The sequence below is a fragment of the Streptopelia decaocto genome (genome assembly GCF_964273445.1).
Source record: "Streptopelia decaocto genome assembly, chromosome: 1".
NCBI lineage: Eukaryota > Metazoa > Chordata > Aves > Columbiformes > Columbidae > Streptopelia > Streptopelia decaocto.
The window spans coordinates 65,421,376-65,439,982 of NC_138663.1; the positions used below are offsets into that span (position 1 = coordinate 65,421,376).

General features: G+C 45.1%; 1 protein-coding gene across 1 annotated transcript in view; it reads left to right on the forward strand.

Annotated features, from left to right (window-relative positions):
- Positions 1-18,607, forward strand: part of CACNA2D4 (calcium voltage-gated channel auxiliary subunit alpha2delta 4) — a gene marked incomplete at its 5' end in the record, with an annotated part of 134,766 nt that overhangs the window by 59,985 nt on the left and 56,174 nt on the right. Inside the window, one exon of the mRNA XM_082074558.1 lies at positions 1,788-1,868. Within this exon, the coding sequence (XP_081930684.1) occupies positions 1,788-1,868 (81 nt within the window). The remainder of the gene's footprint in view (positions 1-1,787; positions 1,869-18,607) is intronic.

The following is an 18,607-nucleotide window of genomic DNA, read 5'->3' on the forward strand; positions in this document are numbered from 1 at the left end:
GGACCCCATTCACCTGAAAACCCTACAGGCACACTGTAAGAAGTAGTGCATGGGCCTGGAAACGTTATGTGCTCTGAGCTGTCGGGGAGACTGTGTCTTTAGAGGTGAGCAGCTGGGCTTAGAGAGACTGTGATCCATGAGATCACACAAGATGCCTGCGAAGAGACAAGAAATAATACTCGGTGCTTCTGGGACACAGTGTTTCACTGTCAGAGTAAAGTCCAGGCCTTTCCTTGAGATGCGGTGAAGCAGGGGTGCACCACCTTTTGGCCAGAATGGGCCACGCAGTTTCTAAATAAATTCCTGATAGTTTGATGCCAAAGTCCCCCTTTCGTACTTTTCGTGTTACTCAGTACATGCCTGCCCTATGACGAGGGGTTTTCATGGCAGATGCACTTCCCATTACATAAAAGGGAAGAGCCCATAGACCTCCCAGTTGGGGAGGAAAACAGCAGGAATGGCTGCAGTTCCTTAGAATGATTTATCCAGGTCACCTCCTTCCAGAATCCAAAAGAAAAAGCTCTGCAAGTCAAGTAGAACTGTTCTTGCAGCCCAGATCTCTCATGTGTTTAGTATTTTTTGTTTTGTTTTGTTTTGTTTTTTCTGGAGGTGCTAAGTGTATTTTGTTTCTTTGTCCCATCCTAGGAAGAAAAAGACATTTGGGGTTCACCATAAAGGCAGGGTCAGGCTCAAGGCACGTGAGCTTAAGGTGGCTGGGTATTTGTTTCACAAGGGCTTTACTATTTCTGATATCCTTGCTTCAGTCAAAAAGAAAAAAAAATGAGACTCTAGGCTAGACTGTGGTAGACACCAAATTGTGCTCTGGACACAGTGGGTACCATCTAGAATGATGAAGGCAGAAATGGAAAGCAGTAACAAATGCTGGAGCTCTTGGGAAGGAAAGAATCCCTGACCCATCTGTCAGAGCAGGAGATTTTTGTACAGCATGCAAGGAGAGAATCATCTGTAGGCTCAATCGATCATGCTGACCTTCAAACTGTCCCCTGGCAGTTCCAAAAGAGGTGCCCCAGCTGAAGCTAATCTAATCACTTTAAAAAATACAGAAATGGAATCTGTCACATGGGCAATTGCAGGCTGAAACAACTGCACTAACAAAGAGAGGGGAGGTGGGGTTCAGTTGCTTAAACCCATCCAGCCATGCTATTTTAAATGCCCTCTGGGAGCCAAGAGATCTGCACGGGGCTGGCAGATGTGACACAGGACCTACAGGATGCTTAAAGCAGCAACTATAGGATGAGCAGGAGACCCTGGGGAATAACAGAGTTTGGGCAGCTGAATCTATCCCAGAAGACTTTGTTTCTAAAATGGGCGTACCCTGGAAGTACCTGGAAGTGCTGTCTCTCCAGTTTATAGCGCTGACCTGGCTTGGTTAACAGAGCTAGAGGTTGACTTGGCCTTTGCTCTGCAAGAGTCAGTGTCAGAAATACCTGTCTGGTTTTTCTGTCTGATGAGTTTAGCTGGTGCACGAAGCAGAGCAGCCTTCTGGCCTAAGAGAAGTTCTACATGCCCCAAACTGAGGAGGCCAGTCCTTTATAAGTCACACTGAGGATGCTGCTTTTATCTTGGAGGATTATTTAGGAAAAAAAAAAATCTACTTATTAGCCCCTTAGGTTGCTTATGTGTCTTGAAAGATGCAGTCCTCCAAACCTGCAGATTTTTCAGGGTTGAGGCATGGGTGTGAAAGTATATGAGCAAGCTGCCCGCACTGCATTTTACTCCTCTCTGGCAGTAAGCTAACCAAGCCTGCTGCATTTGTTTCTTAACAGAGGGAGGTGGCCTGCCAAAAGTGGTGACAGTGAGCACGGCTGTGGCGGTGTCTGTGGATGGGAAGATGGGTATTGCTGCAGGTAGGACATGCTCGTTTCTGTCTTTATCTTGAATGAAATGGTTGCATCTTGTATTGAGAGTGGGAGCTGAGAGCTGTTAGCTTGTCATTCAAGGGAAGTGACGGGAGTCACAATAGCTTGTGATGTTGAAAACTAGACTAAACAGAGAATATTAGAACAGGCACTGAATGGCTGATACGCTTTTGAAAAGGAAACTAGCTGTTTCAATGGAAGCTTCACATCTTCAGTGCTGATGAATTTGTGAATTGAGTCTGTTTCCCTGGAGCATGAGTAGGTTGAGAAGTCCAGGCAGGTTTTGAGCCATTTGCAAGAGACGCTTTTGGTTTTGGAAGAACAGCATATTCCTGCATCTCCATCGTTATCTCTGCTGAAAAATAATTTTTGCTGCTGAAATGGGCTTGTTGCTGGATTTCCAACTCAGATGTATAGAGTGCCGAACTTGTCCTTGTATCTGAGCTTTGAACCCACTCTGGCAGACCTTCACTAGACTCTGCATTTACTTCTGGAAAATTCATAGAACACAATATTTCCAACAGAACCCCAAAGCTTGTAAAGCTTTACCATTTTCTGCAACAATTGCTTCAGCCTTTGCAGAAGTACAGTAAACTCAGAAGTGAAACAGAGCAGCCATTTAATGAAACAGAGCAATGTTAATAACGTTGGCATCATATCCAACTTAAACTCTCTTTGTGGGAGTATTTGGGTAAGAGAAGATGTAGCTCAGTGGAAGCACTGACTAAGGGAAAAGGTTGCTGGAACAGGTAATGGAGTAATTATCACTAGAAACATGCAGCAATGTAAAGCTTCCTGTGAAAGAAAGGTTAGTGGTAATGGAGTCCCATATAGTAAAAGGAAAGACTGAGTAGAACAGATACTGAACTACCACTTTGAGTTTCCAGTTATATGGTAATGTCTTTTAATTTCTAACAGTAAAGTCGGTTACACTTTCCTTCTGTACTGAGTAGCATTGTGGTAGATGTCTAGTTCTCTAAAGAAAAACTGTGCCATGTTTATCTCATCATGAGATTGTGCCAATTGTTATAGGAATACCCAGTAGAGAGAAGGCCATATTGCAAATAGCTTCCTATCAGAGAATCAAACATTGCTTTTGCTTAGGCTGGGTAGGACACAATGAACAGTCTTCAATCTACTAGTCAGTAAAATTATGGCAGTTTCACTTCATCTGATGAAGGATTCCTTCGTTTCCAGGCTTTCAGTAACTCCCAGTTGACAGTGGTACTCTGTACGTATCACCTGGGCATTGAGAAAGTATTGAAGCTGAGGGATGAAGCTATGTTATGAAATAGCCTTTTTCACTAATATACCACCATTTCAAACCCAAACAAAGCCAGAAAATGATTACATAATCTATCCAGAGACCCTTGTGAAATAGAGATGGTTTCAATAAAGTTCACGTTAAGCAGGTGCTTGGGTCATAGAAACTGCTCCCAAAACTGATACTAGCTGACACTCTTATGAATACACCCAGCAGAGGATGAAATAGCACTGAAACTGTACAAAGGGTCTTTTTGCAGCACTAGATAATTTTCCTAAGCAAGAATTTGGGAGGAGGAAAATCTTCTTTTTTTTAAGATCGTTTTTCATGGTTCTTTTCATTCTGTTTCCTGACCTGTGAGTTAGAGCAGAGGCACACAGTTTGTCTTGCACTCAGCATAAATACAAGGAGGGAAACTTCTGGGTGGAAGAGCTAGGGCAAGAACAAGTGGAAGGAGGATCTACCCCTGACAGAGCCATTCTCTTCTGTCAGCAGCACTTTTCACAACCCCTGTGGAGATTTCCACCCCCTCAGTTATGCTGAATGCTGAATCAACTGTCTGTGTGGACATGCTGTGAAGGGACAGGGTCCCCTGCAGAGGGAAGAGGAGGGTGAAGAAACCAGCAGAGGACAGGGAAAGTAATCATGTTAAAACAATAACAATAAGGTAAAATTTCTGTCATTTGTCGAAATGATACAGAACAAACCAGTTTCCTCTCTGGTAACCACAGAAGTCGAGACACAGAAATGAATTCACAATCACTCTTGTTCCTTAAAGATACCACAGTCCCTGTCACTAGAAGGCACGCTAGGTGATCTGACCACAGGTATCTCCTGCATACTTCCACACATAGTACATTCAACTGGGTGTTATTCATACCACATTTCTTATGCATTGAGGAAAACTACCAATATTTCATCCCAAGTGTGTGCTGTAGGACAGCACTGAGAGAAATAATTTCTTCCAAAAGATCCAAAGTCCTTCAGGCCCCCAGCTGTAGCGCCTATTGACTTCAGTGGGAGTACAACGGTTTACTGATGTGTGTTCCATCTGCTGGCTTGGACATAGGTTTATAACATGTTTTGTGGAGTTCAGGGAGCAAAAAGGTATTATATCTATATTACCATCTGCTTTGTTTCCACTAGTGACTAGGTTCATCATTGGAATCTTCCATAGTAAAAGTAGTGGTTAAAAACAAAAAAATAATTGTAGTCACCCTACCTATTGCAGTACTGTTTGATCTTAAGGACGGCAGCTTCAAAAGTAAGGATGTGGATCTCTTCTCATCCCTCCTCACACTAATATAACCACCCTGAGTGGCTGGGACCTGATTCTAGAGAACTTCACCCCACAGCAGAGGCTGCAGCACGAATGATGCTGGGCAGTACTGCAACATCATCCTGGGTACAGGAGGGAGGTAAAGGAGGGGGAGCGAGCAGAGACACAGCAAGAGGCAGTCAGAGCAGAATGGGATGCAGATTGTTGTTGTTATTGTTATTCTGATGGCGTCAGCCCTTAGTGGGCTTGATAACATATTCATTTAGAATTAGGATACTACCAGTGGTCAGCAGTACCTAGTACTGCTTCCCAGAAAGCCAAATATCTGGATAGGTTTGTAATTTCTGGGTAAATGCTGCTACAGTTTTGTAAAAAAAGAACAACAAAGGCTTTTTAGTGCCTCTGTAAAAGTGCAAGTGGTATGAACTGGCCTGTCATTCTGCCAGTGATTGTTACTGTCATTTGTTTGACTTGATGGTGCTGGGAGGGATTTGTAAGCGCTCTGAAATGTTCACTATGCACGCAGCGAAAAATTAAGCTCTAGGATTTACAGCCATGCCTGTGGAGTGGGAGCACCCCCAGTGCCCCCATGGGAAGGACACCAGTGACAGGGAGCGTTGGGCTCCTTGTCTTCTGGCAGCTGAATGGCAGTCCCCAGCCAATGTGGAGAAAGGCAAACTGGTAAAATCAAGTGTCCAGAAGATGACACAGACCTGTATGCTGTCAGGGCATGAGGAAGCAGTCAGCTGGGATTAGAGAGCAGCCAGGATGGAGGGCTGAGAGCAGGGATGGAGCTGGGGGGAGTACAAGGGCCTCCTTCCTCCTATTTTGGTCTGGCTTAGCTCTGTAGGGAATCCCAGAACAAGTCTGGGGGGAGGCCAAGATGTACCTCTCGCCATTGGAGATGCTGCTCCACAGATGGACATAGGAGGTCGCCAAATTGAGGAGGGAAAAGCAGTGTCCTCTGCCCTACTCTCTCCCATTTTCAAGCATGCCACTCCTTCCCCTGTGGGCCAAGCCCTTGATCTAGGGCATGAGGGGGACGAACAAAGGGTTCGAAGTGCCTACATGTCTCTCAGAGGATGTATCGAAGCCAAGGCAGGGTCCACTTGTGCGAGTGTCACAGAGGCAAACCAGAACCAAACCAGACAGATGATAAACTCAAAACAAACTTTATTCTAACCAAAACTGCTTAGCAGAAAAACAGCTAGAAATTAGGTTTATCCAAAATCATTCAGTACTCCAATAACATTAAGCAACCCACAGGCTCAGCTGGGTTCTTATTACTACACATGAACACACAGGAATTCAAAATGTACACTCACTCCATGAGGACTCTCAAGGGCAGCCTACAATACACAGTCACTCACTAGTCAGGCGAGGGTTCTCAGGGGTAACCCACAAGGTACAATTACTCACCCATCAGGCAAGGGCGCTCAAGGATAATCCAGAATATATGATCACGCACCAAGAAGACAAGGGCACTCAGTCCTTGAGGAGTTTCCTTGGGCGGCATCCCAACCCAAGGGGAGAGTCCCTGACTGCAAACCCACTGCTCCCAGGAGGACCAACTCAAATGGTATCTCCAGCAGGGCTCCATTTATAGCCTAGGTCGAATTTGATTTGTGGTTGTATATGATTAGCAGTTTAGAAACTTCTCTTAAGTGAAGCATTTCATTGACTAAGGGCCCTGTCTGTTGACCAAGGGGTCCTGCCTTTCTTGTTCCCTTAGCCAAGGGGGTATATGTGACCAGAGTTACCAAACCCAGCTGTGTACATGATGATTAACATCAGACCCAAGCGCATACATGACTGGAGTCACCATGCAGGGTCCATCAGTCAAGAAGTTTCTGATGTATGAAAAAAAAGCGGGGTGAATGCACCTGCTGCAGCAAGCTGATTTGGTGTGGTCTCTTAGGTGGGAAACCACACAGGCAAACCTGCCCCTGGCTTGGCTATACCTGTTTCTTTGAATTAATAATATCTACCTGCTATATTGTATTTTGGAGCTTCAAAGCACTATGCAAACATTAAGTAATGCCTGGATGATTAATTATAATTAATTAGAAGGCAGCTATTCTCCTGGGATGTCAGTCCAGTACCTTTCACGTACACTAACTTTGTTGGAAATGAAAAATAAGGAATTGTGATGACACTCTCCTCAAGCCAAGTCCTGCCCCAGATAGCACTGTCATCTGCTCCCTCCCATGAGTCAGTAGCCTGGGGCTTTCTAGTCCTCACGGGGTGCACGGCAGAAATCACATGTAGCTGCTGACAGAAGCTTTTAGTGATTTAAAGCCCCAGTGAAGCTGTTGGAATCTGTGCAGGAGTTTAGCTGTCACTTTGGGCTGTGTGTGACGTCTCTTTCATTGCCTCACCTTCTCGTTGTTCGACTCACATGGCTGTCAGCTGCCTGCCAGTCCCAACAGGGGCAGGTGGGGGTTTCTTTCCATTAGGTTCCTTGCCATGGTGGTTGTGTCTCAGGGATGGGAGAGAGCCAATACCAGCAAACCATGGGGCATGCACAGGCTCCGTGGTACCTGATTGAAAAAAAAAAAAACAACCCACGAAAACAAATGGAGACAAATGGGCACTTGAGAGATGCAGGTTTATTTTATACAATGCATCTCTCCTCTGTTTATATTGAAAGTTACTGGTAGCTCTTATCTGCAGTGATGGGACCACAGTGAAATTGTTATCCCATGATACCAACAGTAAATGCAGCTAGAACAGAAAGGAGGGATAGAATCATTTCAGTCAAAAGGGACCCTCAAGATCATCGAGTCCAACCATAACCTAACTCTAGCACTAAACCATGTCCCTAAGAACCTCGTCTAAATGCCTTTTAAACACCTCCAGGGATGGTGACTCCACCACTTCCCTGGGCAACCTGTCCCAACACCTGACAACCCTTTCCGTGAAGAATTTTTTCCTAATATCCAATCTGAACCTCCCCTGGCACAACTTCAGGCCATTTCCTCATGTCCTATCACTTGCTACTTGGGAGAACAGACCAACCCCCTCCATGCTACAACCTCCTTTCAGGTAGTTGCAGACAGTGATAAGGTCTCCCCTCAGCCTCCTTTTCTCCAGGCTAAACAGCCCCAGTTCCCTCAGCCACTCCTCATTAGACTTGTGCTCCAGGCCTCTCACCAGCTTTGTCGCCCTTCTCTGAGCTCTCTCCAGCACCTCAATGTCTTTCTTGTAGTGAGGGGCCCAAAACTGAACACAGGATTCAAGGTGGGGCCTCACCAGTGCCGAGTACAGGGGCACAATCTCTTCTCTAGTCAAGCTCAAAGAAGGATGAGAGAAATGTTGTCTCTATTTTACAGAGGTTTTTGAGACACTGAGTTATTAAGGCCAGCATTTTCAGAAGAGCTCTGTACTTGCAGCAAGAACAGGTTTTTTTAAAAGCTTAGGTTTTTTTCAGAAGTATTTGAAATCAGTCTGGAAAATAGATAATGAGAGGAAATTTTGCCTTTAAACCACTGGGTAAAATCCAACCAACCTCTCTCAGTCAGATGGAAGCTCTTCATTTGAGAAGTGATTACTGGCCAGCTTGACATCTCTCTTTCCTCTTCCTTAGTCCCAAATTTTGGCTACCTGCTGTCTGTTACCAGTGAGCAGGGACAGGAGGTGCAGGTGTTTTTTTCAGCAGTTCTGTTGCTGTGGCATCTTTTCAAACTAATCTGTGCACAGTTCTGTATTCCTACAGTTTTGTTGCTTGGGTGGATAAAACATTTCAACCTTCTCTCTAGAAAGTTACAGTTGCACCTGTAGAAGCTGCTAAAATGCATGGAAATAAGCTACAATAGCATAAGCACCTTTTTCATGGAAATAGCTGTGTCCAAGCTGGAAATTTAAAATTATTTCACTAGACTGGCTTGGAAACCAGCAATAATGTTACCCATGCAAAACCTGAGAGCAGCTGATCTCTTGAATGTGTACTGCAGTGCTCAGAAGGAATGCTGCCTCTCTTTTAGTGCTGAAGGTTGTGCCAACATCATTGTCCCAGTGCAGGGACTTCTGTGAGCTCCTGAGGCATCAGCTGGGTGTCTTTATGGAAATCAAAGCCTCCCCTACAGCCAGGGGTAGCACGGGTAGAAAGAAGGAAGACTCAACTCATTTTCAGCCCATCACCTGCTACGTGTGGTTTCTGCCTGATGCCATTCCCTCCTGGCAATCCCCAAAGACCAAGCAGTTTCTTGGGCATCCCTTTTATCTGACAAAATGAGAGACATCTGAAGGGTCTGTGCCTTGGAGCTCAGTCATAGAAACTGATAGCAGTACTTGGTAAGGCAGAAATGCTGATTGTTTTAGTACTAATAGCAGCCGTGCCAGCTCCACCTCTCAGGACATCTGTGTGGACGTTGTTATCAGCCAGTACACATTTGGCTGGCCTAAGACCTGAGCCAATACTCCACAGGCCTGGGTATCAACATTACATGATGCCATTGGTGTGCCAGAACCAGTGTCTCTTGCATCCTTCATCCATCCATGTGTCTGCCATCCATTGCATTCTACCTTACATGCTGAGCCTCGGGGGAGAGACCTGCAAGCATAAAGGCTGTTTTTTGGGGTGTTCCTAGGGTAGACACAAGCTGTTCTATGAGCCAGATAAAAGTGAGATGGTTGCCTTATTTTGCACTGACTCTGATCTTACAAAGCCTGTCTTTTGCCAAGGTTTGGTATCAGTGCTGGGGCCACATGGTTCCCTGCTCAGAGCTGCTTGTCCTCCAGCCAGGTCAGTGAACAGGCAGAAAGAGCGAGCATCTGCCTGCAAAACTCCATATAGATGTCTCGCTGCATAGAGAGTAACTTGTGACAAAGGGGTCAAATATGTTTATTTTATCCTCAGAAGAATGCTAAAAATAGGTATGTGAGACATCTTCCATAGCATTCTGCACACGCTTGCTGGACATCAGCAATTTCCTTTTCTTCCATGGTGCACCTGCTGTCTGCATTGTCTGCAAGACCTTCAGTTTGGGGATCATGCCTCCACCTTGTGTGTGTGGACATTGCCTGTAGCCTTGGGGATGAGCCCTTGGTTGGGGGAAAAGCAAAGACAATAGGCGGTTCTATATGATAAATATTTCCCTGCAGTCTCAGCTGAGTGCCAGCGTTTGCATGCTGCACCACTTACTGGGAAAAAAAAAAAAAACAAAAAAAACAAAAAAACAAAAAAACAAAAACAAAATAAAAACCCAGTGATTAAGTGAACCCTCTTTTTCTCAGCCCATGCAGGCAGTGCTTTGCCCGGCACAGTGCGAATTCCTCTACTGTGGATAGGTGCCTGTGCCCAGACCCTGCCCTCACCAGCTGTTTCAGGGTATTTTCTCAACGGGGCACTATAGCAACTTGTGAGCAATGGGATTTCTCTTGTGAGGTCTGCCGAGGCATCTCTCCAGGACATTCCCAGTCCTGGAGCCTGTTCCGGGCTGGAGCTCCAGCCCAGGAGCCCATTCTTGCCCTTGCGTAGCAGAAATCTTCTAGCCTGAGGTTATCCATCACTGCCGCCTCTATAGCTCCTCTGATTGCCACGGCTGTCATGCTTGAAGGGAAAAGAGCCCTTGACACTGGCTCAGAAGAGGCTTGCATATAGCTGGATTTTTTAGATTGGCACCCGGCGCCTTTGCTGTGTTCCCTTTGCGTGCAAATTATTTGATATCATTCTAATTCTGAGCCGAATTAGAGCAGTGTGTGGGTTGCCATAGCAACCATTTCCTTGTGCCTTTTGGTCTGACTCATTGCAGACAATTACTCTTGCGCTCCAGGATTCACAGATGTGATAGGAGAAGAATCATGTGCTGGGCTTTCAACTTTTTTTTTGCTTTTAATTTCCTTCCCAAGCTTCTCTTGCATTAACTCCTACTGAGCCAGCATCAGCAGGGACCTGTATCTCTGCCTGGGGCCACAGGGGCCCTTAGGAGTGCATTGCATATGGGGTATGTGTAGATGCACATCGTGTCGGGGAATTTGTGCATATGAGTGTGTATTTGCATAGGCAAACAGTTTCTCTGCAGTGTATTGTGTGGCTGTGATACCTGTCTGTGAGTATAACTAGATGTGTGCACAGATGCATATATTCATGGAGCAATTTGCATGTATTCCTGTCTGTGGTGACATGTGTTTTCTGTGTGTGCACACAGGTAAGTACATGAGTAATCCCTGTGGACGTGGAGGTGTACCCAGGGTGTAGTTGTTGTGGCTGTGAAGAATCTGTCCATATGCACTGAGCGTTCAGGAGGACTGACCAACTGTAAGGGTCATGAATGGGCCAGGACCTCCCATTTGAAGCTGTGTGAAGATCTACCGATTGCCAAGCAAGTGGCATTAACACGTCTGACCAAGCAGGGTATAAACCTAAATCTTTTTTGATTGCAAGGCCAGTTCATTGCCTCACTTCACGTGTCCTCCCACAACAGCCCACATCTATTCATCTAAGGTATATAGTGGAAAGTGGTGTTGTCCATGCAAGGACCACAGCCTTAGCATAGATATAATTGACGTCATGACCTGTGTTAGGACCTATAGTTCAGCAGAGGTGCGAAGTCATTTGAGAAGATGCTGAAAGGGATAACAGCAGCAGTCTGCAGATGTGAGAATGAAGGTGGTAAATATTACAGCAGAGGAGGTTATGGGAAACATCTTGTGAGATGGTTTGGTTTAAATTCAGCCAAAACACAAGCAGACAGGTTTTGCAGGGTGAGAACCACAGAAACTTAGCAGACCTGAGGACAGCTCCAGTCTGCTCCTAGGATATGTTCCTTTTACTGCCAAACTTAGCCTGTTTCCTTCCTCTTCTCCTTCACTACCTATGCACTTAAGGCACAAATCTCTTCATCATAAGGCTATGTAATGGGACTCCTACTATCGGCACTTACCCCTTATAAGACCTTTTGCTTCTTCTCTTTCCCTCACTGGAATACAGAAGGATCGTAGGACCATAGGATAATTCTGGTTGGAAAGCACCTCAGGAGGTCTCTAGACAGCCTCCCGCTCAAAGCAGGGTCAACTATGAGATCAGACCAGTTTGCTTAGTGCTTTATTGCAATAATATTCCCAGAAATATTCCTTGTTCCTTCCTAATGCTCATACACTGTGCTCTCACTGTCCATACCATGCAGAGGGTGTACTGATAGCCATCCTCTTTTTCTCTCTCTATCCTTGCTCTATACAAGGACTATCAGCAAATCTTCATGCAACGTGGCTTGCAGTGGGTATGAGCCCATTTTGGGGTGGTGAGGTACAGAGGATGTGAGAGGAGAGTTGGAAAGTGGCTGTTCTGCTTCTGCCTGTGGGAGAGCTTTGCTGGGAGCTCTTGCTTGGAAGCCCTGGGCAGCACCACACTTTCCCAAGGCAGGACAGAGGTGGTGTGTGTGCAGGAGATAGACAAGCCATGGACAACACTGCTTACCCAGGGCATGCGGAGGGGTGATCTGCTGCTGGCTCTTGGCACCCCTTTCACAGGCAGCAATGCAAAGTTTGGACTGGGGAGGGAGAGGCTCAGCTTCTGGGGACACCGTGGAGCCCATGTTTCTGGGAAGAGTCAGTAAACAGCAATGCCTGATTCAGTTGCCCTCCATCTGCCACTACAGGCAACTACTTAGGCTGCTTAAGCTGGCTCTGCGGAGAGCCTGTGTGGAATGGAAAAAGAACAGACAGCAAAGAAAGCTGCGTCTTAGAGGTCAGGAAATATAGGGATAAAGTGAGAATTGCTTACAAATCAAGCTGAGTTAGACCTTGCAAAGGAGATTAAAACAAACAGCAAAAGATTCTTCAGCTATTGGGGAAAAAAAAAAAGGTTATAAGAAGTGGGTCTACTTCTGGGCTGTAAGAGTGAAGTCAAGATGATGGAGACTATAGTCTGAGCCAAAACCAAAGAGGACTCTGCACCCAAGTTGTTGATAAGGACAGCAGTATCGTCTTTGGCAAAGGAAACAAGCTGACTACTGGGAATAAGCAGCTCAAGCTGCTTAGTGCACTCACAGTGCTGGGCCTGGGTGTTCTCCGGCCCCAGGAGAGCTGGCACATGGAAACACAGGCTTATAGAAATGATCTTTTTTTCAACTCTACCAGCAGTGGTGACTCCATGCCAGCCAGAAGAGTAAGAATTCAGTGGTTAGAGTTAAGGAATAGAGGGAGAAATAAGTTTGTCAGTCTCAGACTAGGAAATGTCATCTGTGTAATGTTTGCAGGGCATTAGAGGAGATCTTGAAGGAAAGTATAATTATTATCAAGCGGTTAGAGGAAAAGGGAGTCAGGTAATACGAGTTTATCAATGCTAGATACATAGACTAACTAGACTAACCACATTATTTCATTCAGTCATGACTGAATAGAAATAACGCTTGTTAATGCAGCTGAAAGCCCCGGTACAGCACCTGGAAGGCCACAAGTTAGGGCTGACCTAATTAGACAAACCAGACTAGCCCAATCACTTCCTGTCAGATGGTTGTTTTCCTAGAAGAAAAAGAAATTTCAAAGGTCTCATCTCAGTATTTCAGTAAAGCACTTGCCATGTAAGAAACAATAAGTTGAATTGGAGCAGATTAGGTGGGGGAGTTGCGAGGGGCGGGGGGAGATATAGAAGTCAGTGTGGGAAGGTGGCAGCAGCAAAATCACCTATCAAAGTCTAGCAGAAGATTACTTGTAGCACTTCCCCATGGTCAGTCATGGATTGGTCTTTGCTAGCATTAATCTGAGACCCTGACACAGACTGCAATATGTAGTGAGGAAGTGCCCTGATGATTCAATGCTAGAAGGCATCGCTAGTACAACAACAGACCAGGATATCGTAGAGAAAGCCTTATTTGACCTTGGCAGGAGTACCAAAACCAAAACCAGAACAAATTTCAGTAGTACAACAGACAAGGTCATCTGCTTGAGAACTAATATTAGAAGTCTTCTGTAAGCTGGGAACTCTGTGAGATAAGGGGGAGTGCACAGCAAGCAGGACTAGAGGCAGCCCTCGTCTTGTGGGAACTGTTGGGCCCATTTTGCCAAGCCTCGGTGGAGATCCTCAGTGTAGGCTGTGTTGCCCCCTGATGCCTACATAAAATTCAGGGAACTTTGCTCTGCCAAGTTCAGCCCTGAGATCCTTGCTGAAAGGCAGCTGGGTAGACTGGGCAGCAGTCCCCAGAAGCTCTGGTCATTTCTCAGCCACATTCTGCAGTGCTCCACCCTGTTCTTCACTAGCCTTTGGCTCTCAAATGTGTGTATTCTTAAGATCTGTTTACCAAATTAAGGAATTATTTTTTTTCAACTTGTCAGGATGGAGTTTGTAAACATATCCTGAGAAAGCTGAGGACAAAAATGCTGGGAAGTGATAGTAGGATGATGGCAAGTGGTGGTGTGATGCAGTTGTGGATGAAGCAAATGTTGTCTTAGAATATAACTGGAGAGGTGTTCCCTGTGGAGCTGGGGATGTGTTAGTGCTCCTGCCCAAAGCCCTTTGAGACCTCTCCTTCTAGTTTGTGTTACAGTTTTGGCCAGAGGAATATGGGCTGGGACAGGTAAAGACAGGACAGAAAGATGGCGAGAGGAAGGAGAAGCCTGTCTCCATTAGTGGAGCCTGGGAGAACCCAGCTTGTTCAGCCACATGGAAACAAGGCTTCAGCAGATAGGATTACTATAATAAATGCATTGTAGAGGAAACATTTAAACTAAGGGACACAGCTCGTATGAAGCCCATGTAGTATATATAGGCCATGAAAATATTTAGGATGCAAAACTAGAAGTGGGTTTCTAGCCATTAATGTAACGCACCTTTAGCTGGAATCTGAGGGAAAAAGGCAAATGGGTTTAAGCTGAAGCTTGTAAAGTCTGTAAGAAGGTGTTGGTGCCTTGAATAGAAAGAGATGAGACTCTGCGAGCCTGCAGTCCCTTCTGCATCACCAGGGAACAACTGAAGTCCCCTGTCTCACCATGCCACAGTACAACTACCAGCAGGCAAGCAAGCTACGGGGCAGTCACTCAGAGCTCTCCACCTCTTGCACTCCCTTTGGATACAACGCTGGGCCTTTTTACGGTGTGATTCACACACTCCATGATTTTCAGCATGACTGAATAAAAGTATGCTTTTTAATGCAGCTGAAAGCCTCAGCACAGCACCTGGAAGGCCACAAGTTAGTGCTGACCTAAACCCCTCTCTCAGCCTTTGACAATGTGGTGGTTTCTCTTCACTGAACTTGGAAGGCCACAAGTTAGGGCTGACTTAAACTCCTCTCTCAGCCTTTCACAGTGTGGTGGTTTCTGCTGGTTGATTTGGGTTTTGTGAAGTAAAGAAGAGTGAGCGGAGAAGCCCCTGCTTATGACAACAAGCCTTTTAAAAGCAGATGGGGATGTGGGGGCTGGTGTGTTTTGTGGCAGCTGAGAAGTGACAGTTGAGGAGATCAGAGAAGGGAGAATCTGAAAAGCAGCTGGTCAGAGGCAGCCGCTGAAAAGGGGATGATCAGTCACAAGAGGATGAAAATAAGGAGGAGAGAGAAAGAATAACTAGGGAATCAAAGACATTTTTTGTCTGGTGGGAGATATGTGAAAGATAACCGTATGAGACCACGAGTGGGTCAGAAAGTGGAGACTGCTAGAAGGGGACCATCAGTTCAAATAAAGGGCTAGTTTTTTCTCTTGCCAAGAAGTCTGGAGACTCTTGTTTAAAATCCAGTGCAGTTGTACTACTATAAATGTGCTTATGGGTGGGATCAGAACCAGTTTCCTGTAATCTGACTCCTTCCAACTGACTTGTTAGGGTTTTGCCTGAGTGTTTTCCATATGCCTCCATCTTTAAAGTAGGAACAATGATCACACAGCCAGTGTGTTGTGAGACATGGTTGGTGAGGAGGTGTAAAGTGTATGGCAATAGTCAAGTAATACCTACTATACAGAGGACAGATTTTGATGGATGAGGAGCATGCTTTTAAAAGGAGGAGGAAAAATTGGAAAGAGTGCGACCAAAAGGCTATAAGGAAATGCTTTACAGCGAAAGACTTAATGAATTCAATCTGTGTATTATACCAAAAAGAAGAATGAGAGATGGTTTGATTAGAGTATAAAGTACCTTCACAAGGAGAGATGCTGGTTACTGAATGTTTGTTGTTTTAATCTAAGGGAGAGAAGCATAACAAAACCCTATGACAGGAAAGTGAAACCAAACAGATTCAAATAAGATATTTAGCATGAATGCTAACAGTGAGTTTGAACAGTTATTGAAGTAAGGTACCAAGGGAAAAAGGGTTTTTTTTCATCTATTGAATGTTTTCAAATCGAAGGTGGATGCCTTTCTGGAAAATTCACCTTAGCTGCATGTAAACACTCACTGTTGGGCTTTCTACAGGATAACTTCTCTATTTTCTGTTTCATAAACTAAGCAGATTGAGCTCTTTAAGCCTTCCACAGCAAGGCATTTTTCTGCCACCCTCAAATAATGTTTGTGGTTCTTTTCCACACACTTTCCAAGTAGCGTGCAGTATGCAGAAGGTCATACTGGATGATCTAAAGTCCCTTCTGGCCTTTATACTCTCTGAATCTCTGCCTCTGTGAATTCATTAATGTTTGCAAGCTCCCAGAGAGCTGCCAAAGGCAAGCGCTACAGAAATGCAAAGCGTTGTTGTTACTCTGGATATTTCCCTTGAGCTTTATGCAGAGCTGGGTGAATATCTCAGTGTATCGTCTGTGCCTCTTTCCTCAAATGAAATACCTGCATCTATCACTCATTCGATGCCCTTTACGAGTTGATTTTCTGCAGCTGTTCTAACAAGCAAGTTTATTCCCAAGTTAAGGCACAGAAAAAACAAATGCGAAGGGTCACAGCTCAACTTGGAGCCCCAAGCAAAGAGCAGCGTGTTGTTGTCCTGGCCCAGAAGCTCCACGCAAGGCAGTTATTCTTAGAATCACGAGTTGCTTTCTCCTCAGCTCCAGGTGCCCTGCACATGGCCTCTGCCTGGCTGCAGCACAACGCCACCATGGGAAGGAGAGGTTTAGCCCCTGTTGGTTGCTTCTCCCCCACCTTCTAAAGGAAAAAAAAACCTGCAAGGATGCTGCCTTGTCCCCAGATTTCCAGGGCTGCTACTGGTGTGGGGATCTCCCCAAAATGACACAGGAGATCTTTATTTACTTCCACTCCATTCTGTAACCATACTTGTGAGGGAATGCTTATTCTTTTGTCTGTATTGCACAGTATTCTGAGAGGGAAGGCTTTTCAGTCCTCAAAAATCCCAGGTGAGGACTTGCCCTTAGATTAGAATCAGAGGATAGAAGCTGACCCTCTGACCCGTGCTTCCAATCAGTACTAGCAAATGCTTTTCAAGCTGGCACAGCAAGCTCCCAATGAACAAAATAGTGAGGAGGAATTCTACTTTATATATTTTACATGTGTTATATATGCATGTACACATTTATGTGTTTATATATATGGAGTTACATGTGTGCATGAGCAGATATATATACAGGGCAAATACATTTGCCAAATGAAAGATAATCAAATTGCAGAAAATCACAGCCTGCTCCAAGATAATTCATGAGCTGAAGAAGGCTAGAGTCATCAAATGAGTGTGTTGGCTTTACATTTTTCTGCTCTACATTTCTGGTATTACATGAACTGCTTAGTAGTATCTGTGTGCACTCCTCTACCTACATGGCAAAATTAGATTAAACTATGTGTCATAGGCACCATACAGTTAAGCAATAATGGTGATTCTCTCACAGCACATACCTTTTCAGCAGAACAGATGCCTCAGATATTATCGGATTAGGAGTATCTGGGTTCTGCTCCCAGTTTCCCTGTGAAGATCAGACTGAGTATAACAGGGTGTCTGAGTATAACAGTGTGAGTATGGTGGCAGAGTTTAACATCTTTTGTGGTTCCATGTGCATCCAGATGAGCTTTTTCTCACAGGTAGAGCATGCGATTAATTGTGTATACGTTGCACTGAAAAGTGGAGAATTGGGGAATTTAAACTTAGCTGTGTGTGATAGACCTAGCCAGTGAACAGCTGGTGGAGAGACTCTTTTAGCTCTAGGAGTGACAGCTTGTGTACTTGGGGGTGCAATAGGATTAGACAACAATTTCCATACATTTCCAAATAACCTTGCTCAGGAGGGTCAGGAATCTGGAGATGTAGGAACCCATAGCTCACTATTTGTTGCTGTAAGTTTTATTGAACATTATGCTCTAATTAAAAAAAAAAAAAAAGCCTTTGAAATCAAATTTGACCTGAATATAACTCCATTGGCTTCTGCGTTCTTACACTAGGGATTAATTTGGCCCTTTCTACTTTTATGTAATGAGCTGATTGCCACAGTATCTTATCCTTGTTACACAATCGCCCTTGTCTGGCTGTGTCCCTGGAGCACTGTGTGTCTGTGTGTCTGTGTTTCTAGATATAGAGTCTCACCTTGACTGTGTATTTAGTCCTACAGCCTCACTCCAACTACAGGTACATTCTTGCCTAGACACTGATACAGTGTGTGTGTATATATGTACATGTTCATTCCAAGTTCAAACACCATGTATAGACAAGCATACACATATGTGGGAATTCAGGGTCTTTTTTGTTTCACTGGCTGTATCCCTGCAGTGTTTGCTTTTGCGGGGAGTAAGGGAGAGAGGGAAGGTTACTATCAGATATCTCATTTAAACAAGAAGGAGCATAGGAAAATACATTCTTTATTATTCTTCTGTAACAACAAGCCAGAAATATAGTATACCTTTAAAAATTTTCTGCCTCGTGCCAAAGAAACCTCCATTCAATCATTTTTAGAAAATCTTGTTGCTCTCCCTCAAACAGTAACAAAAAGAAAAAGAAATTACAAGTGCCATCCGTTCCCTGCAAGAAATGTGCCTGCCTGTACCTGTACCCAGGGGAGCGGGGGGGAGTAGAAGGGGTGTTTCTGGTGGCCCTGCCAGCCCCTACATTGCCCTGGCACGTGTTGGACCTGCCTGCCCCAGATGGCCATTTCCCAAGGGCAGGCACCTGCATGTGGCATTGGTACACCTGCACACAGCAAAGGGTGCATTCAGGGGGTTCCTCCCATGCCTAGCCATGGCCTCAGGGACAATGGGAGCCCCTGTCCCCACACACCAGAGGAACCTGTTGCCTGGGCATGCAGGGAGCACTGGGTCACATTCTGTATCCAGCATTCCACAGGAGAGCTTTGTTTCTGACCAGGCTGGGTACCGTGTTC